The sequence below is a fragment of the Gekko japonicus genome, unplaced genomic scaffold, assembly GCF_001447785.1.
Source record: "Gekko japonicus isolate JY-2015 unplaced genomic scaffold, Gekko_japonicus_V1.1 scaffold1499, whole genome shotgun sequence".
NCBI classification, from domain to species: domain Eukaryota; kingdom Metazoa; phylum Chordata; class Lepidosauria; order Squamata; family Gekkonidae; genus Gekko; species Gekko japonicus.
In genome coordinates, this window is record NW_015160885.1 from 125453 (window position 1) to 149560 (window position 24108).

The following is a 24108-nucleotide window of genomic DNA, read 5'->3' on the forward strand; positions in this document are numbered from 1 at the left end:
ACCCCTGGCCCAGAGGCCCGTTTCCCGCCGCTGGCGGATTGGGCCCCGGGGGGAACCCCACCCGCAAAGCACGGGACGTGCCCGGCGTCAGCACGTCACCTGGAAGTTACGCAGCCACTCTGGGCGCGCCGGGGGCGGGGCCACGGTCATCCGAGGGACAACTCTATGTTTTCCCCTTGGATGAACGCGGCCCCGCCCCTGGCACACTTGACGCGGCCGCGTCAGTTCCAGGCAAGCCGGGACTCCCCCGCTGCGGCTTAAGGTACGACTTGGCAACCCTACTAGTAGGCCTATGGTGGCACAGCCCAGATCATGACAAGGGGCAACTCACTGTGTCACCAGCAATGCTCCCTCTAAGCTGTGGAGTCTTGTGAACAAAAATTCTGCATTGTGTGCTCCTGGCATTAAAGTTGCAAGTGAGCGATTTGGCTACTGCATAAATCAGTTTGCTCTGGAGCCCTCCTTCCTGAGCTGAGGCAAAAATGTGTGAGCCGGAGGCTAAAAAACTGTGAGCTAGCTCACACCAACTCAGCTTAGAGGGAACACTGGTCCCCAGATATTACCCAGCCCGGGGGGGCGGAGGGATCAAGGGAACAACGCAGAGCAGAATCGAGGAAGAGGCAGCAGCAGGGACATGGCTGTTTCCAGTGCTGTGATGCGGTTGACAGTAATGGCCGAGGGATCCAATCCTGTGCATGCATATCAGAATAGTGATGGCCAGAGGCATAGGCAGTTTTCAAAGGAGATTATACAGATTATACAAAAGCATGGATGGCTTCAAGAGGGAATTAGAGAAGCATATGGAGCAGAGGTCCATCAGTGGCTATTGGCCACAAGGTATAGATAGGGACTCTCGGTCTCGGGCAAGTGATGCTCTGTATTCTTGGTGCTTGGGGGGGGGGGGCAACAGGGGGGGGGCTCCTAGTGTCCTGGCCCCACTGTTGGACCTCCTGATGGCACCTGGTATTTTTGGTCACTGTGTGACACAGAGTGTTGGACTGGATGGGCCACTAGCCTGATCCAACATTAGCTTCTCTGATGTTCTTATGAATCAGATCAACATATGGAGCAGAGGTCCATCAGTGACTATTATCCACAAGGTATAGGTAGGAACTCTCGGTCTGGGGGAAGGGATGCTCTGTCTTCTTGGTGCTTGGGGGGGGGGGCAACAGGGGGGGGGGTGTGTCCTGGCCCCACTGCTGGACCTCCTGATGGCACCTGGTATTTTTGGCCACTGCGTGACAGAGTGTTGGACTAGGTGGGCCATTGGCCTGATCCAATATTGGCTTCTCTTATGTTCTTATGTTCAGATTCATGGAGGATAAGTCTATCAGTGGCTACTAGCCATGGTGTCTGTGGGGAACCTCTGGAGAAGAGGAGACTGAGAGAGGACATGATTGCTCTCTTTAAATATTTGAAAGGCTGTCATTTGGAGGAGGGCGAGGAGCTGTTCCAGTTGGCAGCAGAGGAGAGGACCCAAAGGAATGGGTTTAAATTACATGCAGAAGGATATGGGCTGGATATTAGGAAACACTTTTTCACGGTAGTGGTTCAGAGGTGGAATCAGATGCCTAGGGTGGTGATTAGCTCCCCTTCACTGGAATCTTTCAAGAAGAGGCTGGATAAATATTTGTCAGAGATGCTTTAGGCTGGTCCTGCATTGGGCAGGGGGTTGGACTAGATGGTCTGTATGGCCCAACTCTGTGATTCTATGATTCTGTTAAAAGGCACTAATCCTCTGAATCTCAGAGCTGGGAGGCAACATCAGGGGAAGGCCTTGGCCTCTATGCCCTGTTGCTGGCTGTCTGGGGGAACTGGCTGGTTGCTGTGTGAGACAGGATGCTGGGCTAGATGGTCCACTGGTGTGATCTAACAGGGCGCTTCTTATGTTCTTATGAAGGCCTCGGGCTCTCTGCCCTGTTGTTGGCCATCCAAAGGAACTGTTGGGTCACTGTGTGAGACAGGATGCTGAACTAGAAGGACCACTGGTCTGATCCAGCTGGGCTCTTCTGATGTTCTTATAGATAAATTCATGGAGGAGAGATCTATCAGTGACTACTAGTCATTGTGACTGAGGGGAACCTCTAAATTCAGAGGCACTGATCCTTTGAATGCCAGACCCAGGAGGCCACATCAGGGGAAGGTCTCCTCAGCCTCTCTGCCCTTTTGTTGGCCATCCAGAGGAACTGGTTGGCCACTGTGTCAGACGGGATGCTGGACTAGGTGGACCACTGGGCTGATCCAGCAGGGCTCTTCTGATGTTCTTATCAGGGGAAGGCCTCGGCCTCTCTGCTCTGTTGTTGGCCCTCCAGGGGAACTGGTTGGCCACTGTGTGAGACAGGATGCTGGACTAGATGGACCCTCACTGGTCTGATCCAGCAGGGCTCTTCTGATGTTCTTATCAGGGGAAGGCCTCGTCATCTATGCCCTGTTCATTGGACCTACAGAGGAACTTGCTGGCCACTGTGTGAGAAAGGGTGCTGGACTAGGTGGACCACTGGGCTGATCCAGCAGGGCTCTTCTGATGTTCTTATGTTCAGAGAGTAGGTTCCATTGTATACAGCTTCTGAGTAAACAGGAATAGAATCCAACTGCAGTACAACGGGCGCACCCCAGAGCTGCTGTCTCAATTGCGACTTACAGTCGCTCCCTTTTGGGATGCAACCATGTTGTCAAAATCCACCAAACGTGTATTTGCCTACTCAAAACTTCCTTTGGGGCTATACGCATTTGTGGTGATACACTGATGTAGACTAACCTATAGATTCGGTGTGCCGCGTGAACATGAATAATCTCCTAATTGCCTCACTCTCTTGCACCACTGAAGAGCCAGATGTGCCTCCGTTCTTGCCAGCTGACAATTCCCCAGCACGAGGCAGTTGGCACAGGACGGGATCATCAGCTCTAAAACCAGCACCGGAGGCGCGTGCCAAGGAGAACAGGCGAGAGCACAGTTTCCGTGCCAAGGATTAGCTGGCAGTGTTTTTGCAAGTGGGCAGATGGGTTACGGCCTTCTCGCTGTTGTGGTCTACCCACCTCGCTGTCCCGAAATGCTGTGCTGTGCTTATTCTGGTTCTTTCTGTTTGAAATTTCATTTTTTTTGGGGGGAAGGGCTGTCGTCCCTCTCATTCTCTGAAAATCATAACGGGGAAACTAAGGCAGAATCGCCCGGGTAACAGCGACTGGTACAGGCTGGAATGGCTTTCAAAGAGCTAGAGCTGCCGCGCTGTCTGCCAGTTTCCCTTAACCTCCAGTGGGCTTTGAACAGACCATTCCTTTTTGATTTTCCAACCACAGGGAGAAGCATGGAAGAGATGAAATAAAGGGGAAATCAAAAAAGGGGGAGAAAAAAAATCTTAATTCAATGTTTTGTTTTGGTTTTTTACGTAAAACTGTCCAAGTCTCAACCACAATTGTGAACATCAATTGCCGTTAAAATCAATAGAGGTTTTGCACGCAGCTGTCTGTTGGGTTATAGATTATGTTTGTCACTTAGTAGTTGACGTGCCGGTTCAAGGCATCCTTTCTAAAATACTGGAAGTCAAATTGAAAGTCGGTCCCCCCCCTTTTCCCAATGTAGTTAATGTAAAAAACAGTGCTGGATATAGAGTCAAACTAGACCAGGGGTTCCCAACTTTTCTTGGCCTGTAGGCACCATTGGAATTCTGACACTGGGTGATGGGTATAACTACAAAATGGCTGCTATAGGAGTAGGGTTGCCAAGTTGACTTACCCTGCTGGCAGGGGGTGGGAGGGAGCTTTCTGGGACTGGGGTGGGTGGGGCGATGTCGCTGATGCAGTGACATCACATGGGAAGTGACCTCATCACGCCGGGGATGTTGCACTGTGATGCTCTAGCATTTGGAACAAAACTCTATCATCACCATGGAGTTTTGCTCCAAATGCTAGAGTATTTTATTTATTTATTTATTTATAATTCGATTTATATCCCGCCCTCCCCTAAGGCTCAGGGCAGCTAACAATTGAGGCAAAAGCCATAATTAAAACAATTAAAACCAAGGTAAAAACATAACAATAATGCAACAAAGTGCTGGTGCTCTGATGTTCCCAGTTCCAAGATGGGTTCTGGTAGGGTGGATCCGGAACAACGACGTAAGTTCCAAAGCGGCATATAACCAGTCTTCTTCCCAGGGCCCGCTTGCACCCTGATGGTATCTCCGCCAATTTTCAGCGGTGGTGCATTGGTGGAACAGTAGCAGCAGCGGCGGCGGCTCCTACTCGAAAGCCTGGTGGAAGAGCTCCGTCTTACAGGCCCTGCGGAACTGTCCAAGATCCCACAGGGCCTGGATCTCCTCCAGGAGCTCATTCCACCAGGTAGGAGCCGCCACTGAAAAGGCCCTGGCCCTAGTGTCGGTGAATTTGACATCCCTGAGGCCTGGGGTAGTCAAAAGATGTTGGTCCCCCGACCATAGTGCTCTTGGGGGAACATATGGGGAAAGGCGGTCCCTTAGGTATGCCGGACCCTGACCATAAAGGGCTTTAAAGGTAAGAACCAGCACTTTGAAGCGGATCCTGTACGCTTTTGGCAGCCCGTGCAGTGCCTTCAGCACAGGCCGAATGTGGTCCCGCCTAGGGAGACCCATCAACAGCCTGGCTGCTGCATTCTGCACTAGCTGCAGCTTCTGGATTTGCGACAAAGGCAGCCCCAAGTAGAGAGTGTTACAGTAGTCCAGCCTCGAGGTGACCGTCACATGGATCACTGTAGCCAGGTCATGACGGTCAAGGAAGGGAACCAACTGCTGTGCCAGCCGAAGATAATAAAAGGCCAACTTGGCAGTGGCTGCTACCTGGGCCTCCATCATTAAAGAGGACTCCAGGAGCACTCCCAAACTCCTAACCCCCGACGCTGGCACCAAAGGCGCCCCATTGAAGGTCGGGAGAGGGAGTCCCAACCCTGAACTGACCCAACCTAGGCCCAGGACCTCCGTCTTTGCCGGGTTTAGTTTCAGCTGGCTCAGTTTGAGCCAACCAGCCACGGCTTGCAATGCTTCAAAAGGGAATTAGATAAGCATATGGAGCAGAGGTCCATCAGTGGCTATTAGCCACAAGGTATAGATAGGGACTCCAGGGCAAGTGATGCTCTGTCATCTTGGTGCTTGGGGGGGTCAACAGTGGGAGGGCTTCTAGTGTCCTGGCCCCACTGGTGGACCTCCTGATGGCACTGGAATTTCTGGCCACTGTGTGACACAGAGTGTTGGACTGGATGGGCCTTTGGCCTGATCCAACATTGGCGTCTCTTATGTTCTTATGTCATCTGGGTCAGAGTTCGACTGGCCGCCCAGCATCAGATAGAGCTGGGTGTCATTGACATATTGTATTGCGGTTTGACATTCCTGGCACAATGACGTCACTTCCATATAACATCATCACATTGGCGACGTTTCTGCGACGCCCTCACCCAAATGCAGGCACACGTAATCTTTAGAAGTCAGTCTATGCCTCATGGAATTCAAAGGCCTCCGAAGTTGGCACAGGCATCTATAACGCTGTTTTGTACGGTGCCCGACCATTAGGTGGCTGAGTGCAAAGCATTCTCCTCTGGTTGGCCACAGGGATGTTATCCAATTTCATGAGCCGAATGTTCCCCATTTGGAAATGCCGGTTTACCCCCTGGTCTCTCTCTCTCTTTTTTCCTGGCCATAAAAAAGCAACACCAGAAGAAATGTTACTGCTGAAAATGGGCGCCCGGCTCTGCATTTGTTGTGTATAAATGTCAGAGAATATGTAAATGGCACAGCACTTGTTTGGAATGCCATCAGGGGAAACCAATGTGCTAGGAACAGAATCAGTGGAAATGGGTGAAAGATCTCACAATGGAAATTAAACTTTTGTTTTTTTTTAAGGGAACATTCTGCGTTCACAGATGTCTTTCCCGGCCCAGCAATCAGAGACCCCTGTAGCAGCTGATACTGGGGAGCGAGCCAGGGTCCTTCTGCACATGCTCTGCCATCCCTGTTGCAGGTCATAAGTTAGTGACATCTGTCTGGTACTCAGAGGAGACCTTGGCAACGCTCCCATTGGTTTTCTTCTCTGTGCTTTTGCCGAGTGCTAAAATGAGCCGGCAGCATTCTGCACTGAGCTTAAAGCCCAGCCGGACTGCTTAGGAGCCTCTGACTGTGTTCGGGGAAAATATTTCTGGCATGAGCAAGATTAGTGATGATATAACAATAATACTTAAGAGCTAGGGTTGCCAGGGGATCAGGGGGACTTACCAGGAGCAGCAGGGAGGCCCATCTGACATACAGCAACATGTCCACACCACTGTCCACGTGACCCGGAAGTGATGTATTCACATCTGGGACATCAAGGTGACACTCTGGTATTTGGGCAAAGACTCTATGGTAAATTTGGCTTCTGCCATAGAGTTTTTGCCCCAATACCAGAGCATCACCATGACGACCTGAATGTGATGACGTCACTTCCAGGGCATGCGTGCAGTGACATAGACCCATTGCTGCATGTTGGATGGATCTCCTCCTTTTTGGGGGTCAGTTCCCCCCCCCAGTGGCCAGCTGATTGGTGGTGAGAAACTGGGGGCTGGCAGTGGGGGACCCCCATCTCTACCGGGAGGGGTGACCCTATTAAGAACAAGAACATACTGTACATGGAAGGGAACCATTTTCTGTTTTCCTGCTAGGTGAGCAATCATAACATGGCAGATGTGATGGTGTGTGTGTGGGGGGGGAACGATGTTTTAAAATTTCCTGGTGTCATCTGATGCTTTGATTGATTTACACCCTAAATGAAGGCCCTTCTTATTCCCCCCCACCCTCATTCTCCCTTTTAACTAACAGAAGCTAATTAGCCGGGTCTTCCCCACTGAGAGATGGTTGCAGAAAAAGGTGGGGTGGATATTAACTCTCTTCATCCTTTTCTTCCAGTTGAACAAAAGCGCATTTCCCCCCTTGTCTCATCCTTTGATAAACACTGGGTTTTTCTTTTCTGTTGACTGTGTGTATGCAAGAGCTAATTAATGGCAAATCCTTTGTAAAGCCGAGAACTCTTTTCCTGGGTACGTTTGATACCCCCTTCACAGTATGATTTCATTATCATTTCACAGTAACTCTGCAGCGCTGAAGCCGTGATAGGCAAAAGGGAAGCTCATAGTTAATAAAGTCAGAATGTTCACAGACAACTTCATTTTTACAGCACTCTGCTGTTCAGCATGGATTAGAGTTTTCCATATGTTCCCGTTATTTACGGGATAATTATACCCAGTCCCGTGAAAGTAAAGGGGGTGGAGGTACATTCCACCATAAAAAAATTACTTAAAGAGAGAAAAATAAAAAAAAATTACTTGTGAACATAGATTCAGAAATGGCCTTTGGATTGCTAACCCCTCCTATGCAAAAAATAATAATTCTTTTTTCCATCAGAGGCTTCTAGAAAGAAGAGTGCATACTATAAAGGTAAAGGTTTCCCTTGCCCGAAAGCCAGTCGAATCTGACTCTAGGGGGCGGTGCTCATAGGTTCCAAGCCGAAGAGCCAGCGCTGTCCGAAGACGTTTCCGTGGTCATGTGGCCGGCATGACTAAATGCCGAGGTGCACGGAACGCTGATCCCTTCCCACCAAAGCGGTACCTATTTATCCACTTGCAATTTCTTGCTTCCGAACTGCTAGGTTGGCAGGAGCTGGGACCAGAGACGGGAGCTCACTCTGTCATGCGGCACTCGGGTCTCAAACTGCTGAACTACTGACCTTCCGGTCTGCAGCTCAGTGTCTTAACCACTGAGCCACTGCAGCCCTTAATTTTCGAACTGGGTAGAGCACCCCAGAGTGTTGCAAGAAGACTGTGAGAAATAAATTAAAAAATCAAATGCTGCTGAAAGTACTCCTCCATAGAATATGCTGTCAATGCATCTCTGACTCCCCTGGAGAAAATGGCTGCTTTAGAGGGTGAGCACTATGGTATTATACCCTGCTGGTCTCTCCCCTCCTCAAGCTCCGCCCTCTTCAGACTCCACCTCTGAATCTCCAGGAATACTCCAACCCAGAGTTTGCAACCTTCGGCCTTTCCTTCCTCAGATCACTCTGTGCTGTGTCTCTTCAGTGAGTTGGGTTGGATCGTTAAGGGCCTCTTCATGCAGAGATGCTGCAGAGCCCCCTGCATTCGCAAGAGCCTGCCTGTTGCATATCTGAATGAGTTGCTGCTTTTCCCTCTCAAGGGCACGCCTAGAACAGTGACCTATGTGGAAATCTGCTTGGTCATTCATCACATTCTTAAAATAGGCCTCTGCAGGCATAAACGTGGAGTGGGCCTTCCATTTTAATTCAGAAAAGAATACTTTTGAAAAGTGTTTCTTGGCTGCCAGAAATGAGCGAAAGAGACTCCTTTTTCTGCAATACCATTCCTGGCCAGATTTTAACCATCCTGCGATGTTCAAGCTCTTATATTAAAGTTACCTTATATGAGCAATCTGCCAGTTTGGTGTAGTGGTTAACTGAGCGGACTCTAATCTGAGAGAACCAGGTTTGATTCCCCACTCCTCCACGTGCAGCTGCTGATGTGACCTTGGGTCAGTCACAAGTTCTCCCAGAGCTGTTTCCTCAAGACCAGTCCTCAAGAGAGCTCTCTCGGCCCCGCCTACCTCACAGGGTGTCTGTTGTGGGGAGGAAAAGGGAAAGGAGATTGTCAGCCGCTCTGAGACTCCTTCTGGTAACGAAAGGTGGGGTATAAATCCAATCTCCTCCTCCTCCTCTTCTTCTTCTTCCATTGCGAAGTAATTTGTGAATTATTTTGAATCGAAGAAGAAGAAGAAGAAGAAGAAGAAGAAGAAGAAGAAGAAGAAGAAGAAGAAGAAGAAGAAGAAGAAGAAGAAGAAGAAAGAAGAGATTGGATTTATACCCCGCCCTTCATTACCCAAAGGAGTCTCAGAGCGGCTGACAATCTCCTTTCCCTTCCCCTCCCCACAACAGACACCCTGTGAGGTAGGTGGGACTGAGAGAGCTCTGACAGAAACTGCCTTTGAGAGAACAGCTGCTAGAGAACTTGTGACTGACCCAAGGTCACATCAGCAGGTGCAAGAGGAGGAGTGGGGAATGAAACCCGGTTCTCCCAGATTAGAGTCCACGCACTTAACCACTACACCAAACTGACTTATTGGTCATTCCCCTCCCTCCGATAAATAAATAACAAGAGATTTGTATCCCATCGTGCGAGCTGGCATTCATGAATGTACTCCCATCCTCGGGGTCTGGCAGATCAGAGTATTTGCTTTAGGGCTCTATGCTTTGTTGTTGTATATTGCCCAGAGCCCCGCACAAGCAGGGATAGGGTGACTAAGAAAACAAAAAGATAAATAAAAATATGCAGACAGGAAAACACAATGCAGGTTTCGACGTCAGGGGCTGTCGGAATGGGAATCCCAGCGCTGAGGCTTGAGCCGGAGCCATACCTGGTTGCAAGGCAGCCGGAGCCTCCAAAGTATCCAGCCCTCAAACAATCAAGCATCCTGCCATTTGTAATGGACCAAAACAGAATAGGAATGAAGACATTCCCCTCCTTCCTGTGACCTCCTGGCTCAGTTTGGTGTAGTGCCAAACTGCTGTAGAGCCAGTTTGGTGTCGTGGTTAAGTGCGTGGACTCTAATCAGGGAGAACCGGGTTTGATTCCTCACTTCTCCACTTGCACCTGCAGGATGACCTTGGGCAAGCTGTAGTTCTGATAAGAGCTGTTCTTGAAAAAGAGCCGTTTCTGTCAAAGAGCTCTCTCAGCCCCGCCTACCTCACAGGGGTGTCTGTTGTGGGGAGGAGAAGGGAAAGGATATTGTAAGCCGCTCTGAGACACCTTTGGATAGTGAAGGGCGGGGTATAAATCCAATCTCCTCCTCCTCCTCCTCCTCCTCCTCCATCTTCAACTCCTCCTCCTCCTCCTCCTCCTTCTTCTTCGTATGAACTCTCCTGACCTGAATAGCCCAGGCTAGCCTGATCCCATCAGATCCCGGAAGCTAAGCAGGGTCTCGTCCCTGGTTAATACTTGGGTGGGAAACCACCAAGGAAGCCCAGGGTGGCTACGCAGAGGCAGGCAATGGCAAAGCGCTGCTGAACATCTCTTACCTTTAATACCCTGTGGGGGGTGCCATGACGTCACACGATGATTAGACATCGACCCGGATGGCCCAGGCTAGCCTGGCCCAGTCTTGTCAGATCTTGGAAGCCAAGCCGGGGCAGTCCTTGGATGACAGTCAACCGAGGTAGTCCAGGGTGGCTACGCAGAGGCAGGCAGTGAGTCCGACTCTTCGCAACCCCACGGACCCCATCACACCAGGCCCTCCTGTCTCCCGCCATCCTCCGGAGTTCGCTTAATTTCATGTTCGTTGCCTCGATAACACTGTCTGACCATCTCACCCTTTGCCGTCCCCTTCTTCTTTGACCTTCACTCTTTCCCAGCGTCAGGGTCTTCTTCTCCAGTGAGTGCTCCCTTCTCATTGGGTGGCCAAAGTATTTGAGCTTCAGTTTCATTATCAGGCCTTCTAGGGAACAGTCCGGGTTGATTTCTTTTAGGATTGACTGATTTGATCTTCTTGCAGTCCGAGGGACTCTCAAGAGTCTTCTCCAGCACCATAGTTCAAAAGAATCTATTCTTCGGTGCTCGGCCTTCCTTATAGTCCAACTCTCGCAGCCATACATCATGACTACTGGGAATACCATTGCTTTGACCATACGGACTTTTGTTGGCAGGGTGATGTCTCTACTTTTTATCATGCTGTTTAGGTTCGCCATCGCTTTCCTCCCAAGGAGCAGGCGTCTTTTAATGTCATGGCTGCTGTCACTGTCTGTGGTGATCTTGGATCCCAGGAACGTGAAGTCTGTCACTGCTTCCACCACTTCTCCTTCTGTTTGCCAGGGAGTGATGGGGCCGGATGCCGTGATCTTCGTTTTTTTGATGTTGAGTTTCAAGCCAACCTTTGCGCTCTCCTCTTTGACCCTCAGCAAGCATGATGACAAAAAACAAGCATAATCCACCCTTGCTTGTTGCACTGGAGAGAATAAGGAGATATGTGTATGTGATTATTACACATAATCTAAATTTTCACATAAATCTCTTGTAGTATGTTTCAATATTTCAACCTGCAACCCCGTTCCTGATTCCTTTCATTCCCCGCCATTTGAGCTGCAGGTTGCCCAGATCTGTATCGGCCAGAGCCAAGGGGCTCTTCATGCCAAGTGAGATGGGGATCCAGTTGTTAGGATGACAACTCCCAGCACAGCCCACTGCAAGTCTAGCTGGGCTGGGCTGGGCTGATTCTTTTCTGTCATGAACCTGGCTAAGAATCAGCTGCACAGATCTTTCGGTGGTGGGATGGGACGGTGGGTGGGGGCTGTGGCTCTGTGGCAGCACATTTGTTCTGTGTGCAGACGGTCCTCGGCGTCTCCAGGGACAGGAAGCAGATGATGTGAAGCTCCTCTGCCCAAGACCCTAAAGAGCTGCTGCCAGTCAGGATAGACGAGACTAACCCCGAGAGAGCCGATGGTCTGGCTCAGTCAAAAGCAGCGTCATAGGTCCTAATCAACCTCCCACCAACCCGAAGCACTTGAAGTAGGATTTTCCAAGTAAGAAACCAAGTAGGCACAAACTCTCCACCCAAACCAGACAGACACGTGAACTCCAAGAGAAAGTCTAACGGCAATCTTGGAAAAGTTGAAAAAGAATGCAGGTTATTTGTTTTTAAATTTGATTCCTAAACAGGGGTGCCAGGTCCGGGTTGGAAAATACCTGGAGACTTTGGGGGTGGAGCCAGGAGAGGGCGGGGTTTGGGGAAGGGGAGGGGCCTTAGCATGGTGCAATGCCATAGAGTCCACCCTTCAAAGCAGCCATTTTCTCCTGGGGGACTGGTCTCTGTGAGCTGGAGATCTATTGTAAAAGCGGGAGTTCCCCGGGCCCCACCTGGTGGCCAGCAGCCCTATTTCTAAAGCGCCTTACCACATCCTTGGTTTCCTGGGATGGTGTACAGCATTCAAAAAAATACAGGCATAAGCACATTTAAAACAATTGTAAAACAATGAAGCAGGTACAATAACCATTCCTGATGGCATCCAAAAACCAGATTTATCCTCACCTCAAGGGAGAGAGAAGAAAAGGAAGGCCAGAAAAATGAAGACCATTTCTGTCCTTAACCATAGGCCAAGAAGAAGAAGAAGACAAGAAGAAGAGAAGAGACTGGATTAATACCTCCTCCCTTCGCTTGGAGTCTCAGAGTGGCTTATAAAGCCCTTTCCCTTCCCCTCCCCACAACAGACACCCTGGGAGGTGGGTGGGGCTGAGAGAGCTCTTGATAGAAACTGTTCTTTTTCAAGAACAGCTCTTATCAGAACTATGGCATGCCCAAGGTCATCCAGCAGCTGCGAGTGGAGGAGTGGGGGATCAAACTCAGTTCTCCCAGATTAGAGTCTGAGCACTTAACCACTACGCCAAACTGGCCTAGCGGAACATCTCTACTTTACAGGCCCTGTGGAACTGGACTAGGTCCCGCAGGGCACGGATGTCATTTGGCAGAGAGTTCCACCAGGTGGGAGGTATAGGTACATTTCATCACCTTTCCTAGGACTTTAACACTGCAAAGATCCACAAGGATGAGGTGACTGGCTGCCCGCCGTCAGGATTTTAATCCCAGCTCTGGGCAGGTACATCCGATTCACGAAACCCTTTGCTTGCCGAAAGGCGTAAAGTTTTGGGGAGCTGATGTGGTCAAGTGATCCTTGTTGCCAGTTGACTAGCCACAGTCTGCCGGCTGACCAGGGGCAGCTCCAGGTTTTTGTGGGCACTTGGCAACAGCATGTCGCTTGGTACCACCCCTTCCTCTTCTAGCCAGTCTTCTGTCTCACACTGGCCCCTGTCCGTTGGCTCCACCTTTTCTCCTCTGGCTGTACACGGATTCCTCCTACCTCCAAATGTTGCTAAATCTGCAGTGCTAATTTGCGTCTGCCCAAAGTGGGGGCACTTAATGTTGCCATCTCTGGGGCCCTAGACAACTGTCCCACCTTGCCGATTGTTGACGCCGGCCGTGCTGGCCCAAATACTTTCAGATATCTCTGAAAGTTGACTCTTTTTCAAATTGCAGCAGAGCTTTTTCTTCCCCTTTTCCTGTTCGTTACCATTGTTGTTATTTTTGGCAGATTATTCCGTGTCACTTTGAGACCCCGAATACGTTCAGCCTAACTTCATACAGCTTCATCCGGCTGTAATTACAAAGAGCACCTGAAAGGAATGCATCATTAAGAGGAGAAGAAACACGAAATCTGCAATTTGGGAACATTCCAAGATTCTCTAGTGCCTCATTAATGAACAAGGCCTAAGACCCTCGGTAGATGAAATTACATGCTAAGCCTAAATTTTTGCCTCTTAAGCAGGTTCATCACAGGGAAGATTGGCTGTTCCGAAGTTCCCTACTGATGCAGGCTAAGAAAGGGAAGCTCTTTTACTAACATAAATATTAGCTCACATCCCCGAGCTCAGATTCCACAGTAAACTTCTGCTGATAGAAAGGATTTCTGTCCACAAAGTAGGACTCGCTTGCCACCTCTTGTTTTGTGTACTGGTTAGGAGCGCGGACTCTAATCTGGGAGATATGGGTTTGAGTCCCCATTCCTCCACATGCAGCTGCTGGTGTGACCTTGGGTCAATCACAAGTTCTCTCAGAGCTGTTCTCTCAAGGGCGGTTCTCGAGAGAGCTCTCTCAGCCCCAACTACTTCACAGGGTGTCTGTTGGTTGGAGGGGAAGGGAAAGGGATTGTAAGCCTCCCTGAGACGCCTTTGGGTAGTGAAGGGTGGGGTATAAATCCAATCCCCCCTCCTCCTCCTTGTCTGCAGCCCCAAAGGACCTCAAAAATGCTGTTTTTAGGGACTCCTGAGGACAGCAGATGGGGTAATGGGAAGTCTGTTAACAGGACTGAGGAATTCATGAAAATTGCCACCCTCCCCATAGCAGAAATTTTCAGCAGAATCTAAACCAGTGGACCCGTTTTGTGGCTGTGCTGACCCCAAACAGCCATCTGTGAAGATTCTATTTGAAGCATTGACCTTCATCCCAAGAATTTCACATATCTGTTTGTAACAGGGAGCGGTGGCGCAGGGAGGAACAGCACCTGCAGTAACATCTATAGCGAACAGCCATAATGGCTGTTCGAATCCCCACCGCGGCCGGAGTGAGCTACTGGCCCCAGTCCCAGCTCCCGCCAACCCAGCGGCTCGAAAGTAATTGCAAGTAGAGAAATGGGTACCTGCCTTAGAGGCGGGGGGCACCCTCCTCCTGGTTCCGTGCCAGGAGGGTTGACGGCGACGATGGCAGTAAGAGAAGCAGCGGCGGCGAGGAAGAACAATGGCGGCGTCTGGCGGACCGAAGGAGCGACGACGACATCAGATCGAGGCGGGACTGGATGACGCAACTGCGGAGCGACGCGGCGCGGCTGGAGCCCGAAGGGACGAGTAGCCGGGAACGCCGCAGTCCAGGAGCAGTGCGCATCAACGGAGGCTCCATCTGCAGCCCGCTGATGGTCGCCGCTCGCCAGTATATGTAGGCCACTTGTAAACCGCTCTGAGACCCAGTAGGGGTCATGAGCAGTATATAAGTCACATGTAAATAAAAAAAAAATAACCAAGGGGTGAGAGCATGGGTGTGTCTGCGCCTGTGAAAATCAGGCAGCCAGATGTGGTAGCTCAGTGTGCGAAAGCTACGGCCCAGTTGGATCCTCTTGATAAATCTTTTTATTGTTTTTGTAAGAAGCATTACATACAACACATACTTATTGAATTCTACACTTTGAGATTACGACCATTACTAGCAGTTTGACATCTATCCACCACCATACAGCCCAATCGCATTACTGTGAGTTTTACCTACGGCCCAGCTGGATCCTTCAACCATGTCTATAGCTCCAAATGGGTAGCCGTGTGAGTCTGTCTGTAGCAGTAGAAAAGAGCAAGAGTCCAGGAGCACCTTAAAGACTAACAACATTTGTGGCAGGGGAGGAGCTTTCATGAGCCATCTGAAGTGAGCCGTGACTCATGAAAGCTCCTTCCCTGCCACAAGTTTTGTTAGTCTGGTGCATTCAGACGGGCAGCTAATACCACAGTTGGCCCGGCTCTAATTTGATCCCGATCTTTTTTATCTGGTGTTGCATGACCAGACAGCTCCCCTTACCGTGTGCATACTCTGTGGTGGATTGTCTAGATGGCATCCACCTGAGGGAGCCGCGTGGTCAGTTTTTTTTTTTTTAAAAAAAAATCTGTTTGCACATGCGCATCCGCGTGTCAATGTGTACTTGTTTTTCCACGCATGCACAGAGTTGAATGATTAACGCACCGCCAGTGGTACCTCCCTCTACGTACCTTTTTAATAAACACAGTTCATAAACTTCATGGGCCATTTAGAAACATGAGAATGTTTGGAATGTTGGAGTGGAGCTTTGCGGCTGTTGCGCGTTTATGCGCATATCGCTAAGAATTCTTTTAAATGGCAGCCGCTCGGGATGGTCTGATGTCAGACCATCCCAACGGGCTCATTGCACGATGGAACGATCAGACAGAGCAAAGTCTGTCAGTGGCCCGTCGGGAAGTAAAAACACCGGACTTTCACCAGTATCTTTTAAGTACGACTTGGACTAGTTTGGTACATCCAGCTTCTGTAAATGCAGAATAGTTTATCAAATATCCAATATAAATTTCAGACCTGAAATACATGCGTTGTTCCACAATGCTGTTTCCTCCATTCCTTTGCAATCTTCCCACTCTCTGCACACGATGCTAAAATATTGCCAAAGAAGCCATGATGTTAATTGTAATGAAATCGAGGACCTAAAGGTTAAGAAGATCTGAACGTATAGGTCAAATAATTCTGTTAGATTAAAGACATTAAATGTGTCAATATTTAATGTTTTTAATTTGACAAACATAATTAGTGGGCCTATATATTTAGAGCTTTGTAACCTTTAGGTTCTTAATTCAGTTCAGTTTGGGTTAAGTTTCCCTTTTATTTATTATTTTTTGGTTGATGTAATGATACAAGGGGTTCTTGCAGTGTGTGTTACCGATATGTGCTTGTTCCTCTGTAAACTGGTAAAACGCCACTTGAAAGGAATCTTAATGCAGCTCAGTGTACATGCATAGAATCCTAGATTCACAGAGTTGGAGGGGCCATACAGGCCATCTAGGACACGCGCACACACATGCTCAGTGCAGGATCCGCGTAGAGCATCCCTGACAAGTGTTTGTCCAGCTGCTGCTTAAAGACTGGCAGGGAGCGGGCACCATTACGTTTCACGATGTTTCACCTGTCCACACAAAGTCTAGCTCTCGGCCTGAAGCATTATGATGGAGGTGCAGTGGAGGCAGGATGACTTGGAGCCATTGGGCCCAGCCTGGGCTCTCAGCCAGGGGGCGCTCTCAAACACCTTCCGGCTGGTGGAGGGTGGGGTCGGCAGACCTGAGGGCCGCAGGTTCCAATTCGGTCCACCGCTCATTTCGAAAAGGAATGGGCTGAAGAACATAAGAACATAAGAGACGCCAATGTTGGATCAGGCCAATGGCCCATCCAGTCCAACACTCCGTATCACACAGTGGCCAGAAATACCACGTGCCATCAGGAGGTCCAACAGTGGGGCCACAACATTAGAAGCCCTCCCACTCTTGCCCCCCTCCAAGCACCAAGAAGACAGAGCATCCCTTGCCCCAGAGTCCCTATCTATACCTTGTGGCTAATAGCCACTGATGGACCTCTGCTCCATATGCTTATCTAATTCCCTTTTGAAGCCGTCCATGCTTGTAGCCGCCACCACTTCCTGTGGCAGTGAATTCCAAGTGTTAATCACTCTTTGGGTGAAGAAGGACTTCCTTTTATCCGTTCTAACCCTACCGCTCAGCAATTTCATGGAGTGCCCACGAGTTCTTGTATTGTGAGAAAGGGAGAAAAGTACCTCTTTCTCTACCTGCTCTTTCCCATGCATAATCTTATAAACCTCGATCATGTCACCCCTCAGTCGTTGTTTCTCCAAGCTAAAGAGCCCTAAGCGCCTTAACCTTTCCTCATAGGGAAAGTGTTCCAACCCTTTTATCATTCGGGCTGAAGGATTGCCAGGAATTCGGAGCCCTCCCAAGAAATGCCCACCTTTCCACACCCTGCTTTTGAATTTACTTCTGTTGTTGCTAACCATCCTTTGCCATGTCTGCAGGAGGTCAGATTATATGTTACGTATGTTAGATGGTCCTGTTAGAAAGACCGTAGCCATCGCAACTGCAGAGGTCCATCAGTGGCTATTAGCCACAAGGTATAGATAGGAGCTCTCGGTCTGGGGCAAGGGATGCACTGTATTCTTGGTGCTTGGGGGGGGGGCAACAGTGAGAGGGCTTCTAGTGTCCTGGCCCCACTGCTGGACCTCCTGGTGGCACCTGGTATTTTTGGTCACTGTGTGACAGAGTGTTGGACTGGATGGGCCATGGGCCTGATCCAGCATTGGCTTCTCTCATGTTCTTAAGAGGGGATTGGATGGACATATGGAGTTGAGGTCCCTCAGTGGTTATTAGCCACAGGTTATAGATAGGAACTCTCGGTCTGGGGCAAGTGATGCTCTGTATTCTTGCTGCCTGGAGGGGGTCAACAGTGGGAGGGCTTCTGGTGTCCTGGCCCCACTGCTGGACCTCCTGATGGCACCTGGTATTTTTGGCCACTGTGTGACCCAGAGTGTTGGACTGGAGGGACCATTGGCCTGATCCAACATTGCCATCTCTTATGTTCTTATGTTAACTGGCTGCTGGCATCTAGGCTTTGGCTAGAATAGATAGGCTCCCTGCATGACCCTAAAGAGGGGGGGGGGTCCTTTGAAGTAGCTCGGGGGGGGCAGCCACCCTCAGCTACCCTCCGGGTTGAGCCATTGACCAAACCCCTAGGAAGCTGGTGATGTGAAAAAACTGCAGCTTCCACCAATTCCAGTCCTACCAGGCAGGCCAGGGAGGGTTGCTGACAGTGGTTGGTCTGTCAACTGCACCCATTGCCCTCAGCCCATGTGGCACCAAGACCTGAGGAACCTGTAATCTCCCCGGCACAATGGGTAGAAGGCCTCGGCCTCTGTGCCCTGTTGCTGGCCCTCCAGAGGAACTGGTTGGCCTCTGTGTGAGTTGGGAGGCTGGACAAAATGAACTATTGATCTGATCCAGCAGGGCTCTTCTGATGTTCTTATCAGGGGAAGGCCTCGGCCTCTCTGCCCTGTTGCTGGCCCTCCAGAGGAACTGGTTGACCACTGTGTGAGACAGGAGGCTGGAGTGGATGGACCCTCCCTGGTCTGACCCAGCAGGGCTCTTCTGATGTTCTTATCAGGGGAAGGCCTCGGCCTCTCTGCCCTGTTGCTGGCCCTCCAGAGGAACTGGTTGACCACTGTGTGAGACAGGAGGCTGGAGTGGATGGACCCTCCCTGGTCTGACCCAGCAGGGCTCTTCTGATGTTCTTATCAGGGGAAGGCCTCGGCCTCTCTGCCCTGTTGCTGGCCCTCCAGAGGGACTGGCTGGCCACTGTGTGAGAAAGGGTGCTGGACTAGGTGGACCACTGGTCTGATCCAGCAGGGCCCTTCTGAGGTTCTTGTGTCTGTGTTGTCGTTCTCCCCCCGCCATGAGCTGGTCCCCACTCCAGGCACAATGGCAAGTGCACAAGAGACTCCTAATATAAGTAACCACGTGTCCACATCAAGACAACCTGTTTGCATCATTTTATCAATGCCCACGTGGTGAGAGAAAGGCTTTTTTTACATTTTCCACATTTAGGGAAGGGAAAATACTGAAGCGACTGCCGGAAGTGTGTGATGCAGCATACTGTAATTTACCCCAGGGCTTGGTATACGGTTTAGAAAAAACAAAAGAAACCATGGAGGAATAAAATGCTTTGGATTCTGAACTAGAAACTAGAGCTAGTCATTTCAAATTCCAGAATCTGGAGAGAAAAAATCACATGCAGTGCATTTCCAGATGCACCCCTACTCGAGAGTAGCAAGCGTAAAGCATTTGACAGCTGACGTTCAGCTGCAGTGAATATTTGACAGGATCAGAAATGCAGAAAGGATATTTGACAGTTGAGGCATTCGATGTTAGCATTTGACAGTATGACACTGCTCTTTTTATTTCGCAAGTCAAATCACTTGAATTGCCAAGATGGGTCGCCGTGTTAGTCTATCTGTAGCAGCAGAAAGGACCCAGAGTCCAGGAGCACCTGAAAGACTAACAAAATACATGGCAGGGGAGGAGCTTTTGTGAGTCACGGCTCTCTTCTTCAAGAAGTGTCTTCAGGCTGAAGTATCTGAAGAAGTGAGCAGTGACTCGCAAAAGCTTTTCCCCTGCCACGTATTTTGTTAGTCTTTAAGGCACTCTTGCTCTTTTCTACCACTTGAATTTACAAATTATGGTGTTCAAGTTGCCGAATTCTGACATCAAGTTCTGACTGTCAAAATTTAAAGAATGGCTGGGTTTTGAAACATGGCAAAAATTTTGGATTATGCCGTGCATTCAGATATATTGCCAGTTCTCATTGCTGCGACAGCAATCCTAAGTGTACATTAAAAATTAAGGGTTATTGAGTCATGTGACTCTTGTAAGAATAAATATGCATAATTTAAAGAGAAACAATAGTACAAAACCCAAGATTAATTCCTTCCCTCCCAACTTGAATCCTAAATAAGAGGTCTCTAATTTTATTAGGACCGCCCTGCCCCCCCCCCATCGCCGGCAGGGTATTGCTAGCAACACATTTGCAGTATTATGTGGAATAACCCCACAAATGCTTCCTCTGGCAGGAAATTCATTTATTGAAGAAATTTAGGATTGCAATTAAAATATTAGGTTACATTTCTCTAAAACGTTGTTTCTTTCACATTCCAATAGCAATAGGATCCAGAAAATCAGATCACGACTTTGTAGAGGCGTAATTGCTTAACTAAAGCAGTTTTTAATAAAGATACACAATATTTAGAACGAAGGATTCATGCCATCTTTTAAATTTAGACAGTCTCCGCAATTAGTGTGTACTATACAAGTTGTTGGAATTCTGCAGATATTATGCTTCACATTAATTTAAAGCAGGCTCATGGCTTTATTTTGCCTCTTTTTTCCATAATCAAGAGGGATTTGATAATAAGGGTATAACGTGTTTCGGGCATTTACACAGACAGAATACTGTTCTTGTAATATAATAGTGATAACTCCCCAAGTAGCATCAAGGCTTTCCCAGGAATAAATATTGTATACCTTTTGTTTTGCAGCTACCTTGAATTCTCCTTGATATTTATGAGCCCCGGAGAAGTTTATTCCCTCACACACTCTCCAGAAAGTTCGGCTTTGCATACTTAGAAGCAACTTGAGTAAATACATTTCCATTCCAGAGGAATTTGACAGGAATACTAAGGAGCCTGGTGGAAATATAAGAAGGCCTTACCAGGTCGGATTCAGGTTTGGGGAGACCCCAAGACACTCCTACGTTGGAGTAGGGGGGGTTGTTGTTATGCGTTCCTCTCTCCTGAATAAACTTATGGTAGCAAGATCCTCTCGCTGCTCACTTCTGCCCACTTTGTACCAGGCAAACCACTTCCCAGATGGAGGCCGGGCACCTGAAGAAGAGAAGAAGAGAAGAGATTGGATTTATACCCCGCCCTTCACTCGGAGTCTCAGAGCGTCTTACAAACTCCTTTCCTTTCCCCTCCCCACAACAGACACCCTGTGAGGTAGGCGGGGCTGAGAGAGCTCTTTCCAGAACTGTCCTTGAGAGAAAAGCTCTGACAGAACCACGGCTTGCCCAAGGTCATCCAGCAGCTGCAAGTGGAGGAGTGGGGAATCAAACTCGGTTCTCCCAGATTAGAGTCCGTGCACTTAGCCACTACACCAACCTGGCTTCTTAGATCTTTCTGAGGCGTATACCACCAGATCATTGGAAAGGTTATCCGTCTCATGTTCCAATTATTGACGCATACATTTATTTTTCAGTGGAAGAAAAGTAGGGCTACCAACCTCCATGGTGGGCCTGGAGATCCCCCAGCGTTTCAGTTGATCTCCACATGATGGGGATCCATTCCCCGGAGGAAAATGGCGGACGCTCTGGCATCACATCCTCCGCTGAGTTCCCTCTCCCGCCTTCCCCAGGCCTTGCCTCCAAATCTCCAGGAATTTCTCAGCTCAGAGCTGGCAACTGTAGCTGTATGCCTCCGGATATTGGCTATAGCAGCATTGGATAGGGGCTTAGCAGGACTTCCCAAGTTACTTACTGTAAACTAAATATGAGCAGTCAGTGTGATGCGGTGGCAAAAAGGGCAAATTGAGTCTTGGGGTGTATTAAAAGGGCCACAGCATCGAAATCACAGGAGATCAGAGCCCCTCTGTATAGTGCCTTGGTCAGGCCGCACCTGGAGTCCTGTGTGCAGTTCTGGAGGCCTCACTGCAAAAAGGGATGTGGGCAAAATCGAGAGTGTGCAGAAGAGAGCGACGAGGAGGATCAGGGGTCTGGAGACTGAGCACTACGAGGAAAGGCTGAGGGCCCTGCGAATGTTTAGTTTGGAGAAGAGGAGACTGAGGGGGGGCACGATTGTGCTCTTTAAATATTTGAAGGATGTCATTTGGAGGAGGGCAAGGAGCTGTTCCAGTTGGCAGCAGAGGATAGGACCCGAAGCAACAGGTTTAAATTCCATGCAGAAAGGTATCGGCTGGATATCGGGGGAAACGTTTTCACGGTCAGAGTGGTTCAAAGGTGGAATCGGCTGCCTAGGGAGGTGGTTGGCTCCCCTTCACTGGCAGCTTTCAAGACAAGGCTGGACGAATGTTTGTCAGAGATGCTTTAGGCTGGTCCTGCATTAGGCAGGGGTTTGGACTAGATGGTCTCTGTAAGGACCCTTCCAACTCTATGATTCTATGATTTGAACCATGGCGGCACCTCCTGTCTGCGTGTACTGGAATACAGACATTCTGGAGCAGCTAGACTTCGGAGAGGCAGCCAGCGAGGTGATTCCCTGTCAGGCACCAGCTGCTGTAGGTTGGTCAGGTAAAGGAGGATGGACTGTATTTGCAAGTGGCAGGAGGCAGCAGTGGAGGCAGGGAGGCATGCACTCTGCAGGGACGTGGTTGCTGACTGTCTAGCGGCTCCTGGCATTGGACCAGGCACACGGCATCAGCAGGGGATAGAAGACTGTCAGACTCCTATCCTCTTGCGGAGTGTAGCTACAGACACCCCCGCTGGCCTCCATCACCACCCCTTGGCAGCGTCTGATGTCAACGCACGGTAGCTGCTAGCAGCACCTGGGCACTGCTGCCTTGCTGGGTGCCACAGGGACATAAGCACACAGGAAGAGCCCTACTGGATCAGTCCAGTGGTCCATCTAGTCCAGCATCCCGTCTCACACAGGGGCCAGTCAGTTCCTCTGGAGGGCCAACAACAGGGCCTGGAGGCCGTGGCCTTCCCTTGATGTTGCCTCCCGGCACTGGGATTTGGAAGTTGACTGCCTCTGAAGTTGGAGGTTCCCTTTAGTCACCATGGCTGGTAGCCACTCCTCTCCTCCAGGAATCAGTCTAATACCCTTTTAGAGCCATCTATGCCTGCGGCCATCACTGCATCCTCTGGCAGCGGATTCCACATTTTAATCACTCTCTGTGTAAAGTGGTATTTCCTTTTGTCTGTCCCGAGTCTACTGCTCATGACCATCCTTGGATGCCCTTGAGTCCTAGTATTTTGGGAGAGGGAGAAAAAATTTCTCTTTGCCAACTCTATCCATCCCATGCATAATTTGATAAACATCTATCATGTCCCCACTTAGTCATAAGAACATAAGAACATAAGAGATGCCAATGTTGGATGAGGCCAAAGGCCCATCCAGTCCAACACTCTGTATCACACAGTGGCCAAAAATACCAGGTGCCATCAGGAGGTCCACCAGTGGGGCCAGGACATTAGAAGCCCTCCCACTGTTGACCCCCCCCCCCAAGCACCAAGAATACAGAGCATCACTTGCCCCAAACAGAAGAAGATAAGAGATGCCAAATGTTGGATCAGGCCAGTGGCCCATCCAGTCCAACACTCTGTGTCACACAGTGGCCAAAACCCAGGTGCCATCAGGAGGCCCACCAGTGGGGCCAGGACACTAGAAGCCCTCCCACTGTTGCCCCCCCCAAGCACCAAGAATACAGAGCCTCACTTGCCCCAGACAGAAGAAAATAAGAGATGCCAAATGTTGGATCAGGCCAGTGGCCCATCCAGTCCAACACTCTGTGTCACACAGTGGCCAGAAATACCAGTGCCATCAGGAGGTCCACCAGTGGGGCCAGGACATTAGAAGCCCTCCCACTGTTGACCCCCCCAAGCACCAAGAAGACAGAGCATCACTTGCCCCAGAGCCCATATCTATACCTTGTGGCTAATAGCCACTGATGGACCTCTGCTCCATGTGCTTATCTAAACTGAGTCATCTCTTTTCTAAACTGAGAAGTCCCAGGCTCTTCAGTCCTTTCCTCATAGGAAGGGTTCTTCAGTTCCCCCAGTCCTCTTGGTTGCCCTCCTCTGTACTTTCTTCCAGCTCTGTGATGTCCTTTTTGAGATAACGGTGACCAGAACTGTGCACAGTCTTCCAAATGAGGCTGCACCATAGATCTGTACTGGGGCATTAGAATACTGGCCATCTTCTTTTCAACCCTTCCCCCAGGAATTTGAACTCTGATGCACTGGTGGGCAAGGTACAGTGTAGCTTTCCAACACAATAGTGCTCGGTGTTGAATCTCTTGAGTAGTTACTGACTGGATTGGGGTCTGTAGCAGAGTTCCCCAGTGCGGCCTTCGCCATTTCTGTCCCATGGATATTGTGGCGTGTTTCATACGGTGCCCCAATTAAAACACTGGCGGAAGAATCATAGCATGTTAGAGTTGCAGGTCATCTAGTCCAACCCCCTGCACTCTGCAGGAGCATAGCCGAAAGAGAGCCCTACAACATACCCGAAAGATGGTCGTCCAGCCTCCGCTTGAAAACATCCAGCAAAGGAGCATCCACCACTTCCCGAGGCAGACTGTTCCACTCCTCAACCACTCTTCCAGTTAGGAAGTCTCTCCTGATATTTAGCCGGTAACGACTCCCTTGTAATTAG

The 24108-nt window shown here is 49.6% G+C and overlaps 1 protein-coding gene across 1 annotated transcript in view; it reads left to right on the top strand.

Moving 5' to 3' along the window:
• The window catches only part of ERBB4 (erb-b2 receptor tyrosine kinase 4), a gene marked incomplete at its 5' end in the record, with an annotated part of 401399 nt that overhangs the window by 100563 nt on the left and 276728 nt on the right, over positions 1-24108 (top strand). Inside the window, 3 exons of the mRNA XM_015423413.1 lie at positions 680-691; positions 5140-5202; positions 7499-7530. Of these exons, the coding sequence (XP_015278899.1) occupies positions 680-691; positions 5140-5202; positions 7499-7530 (107 nt within the window). The remainder of the gene's footprint in view (positions 1-679; positions 692-5139; positions 5203-7498; positions 7531-24108) is intronic.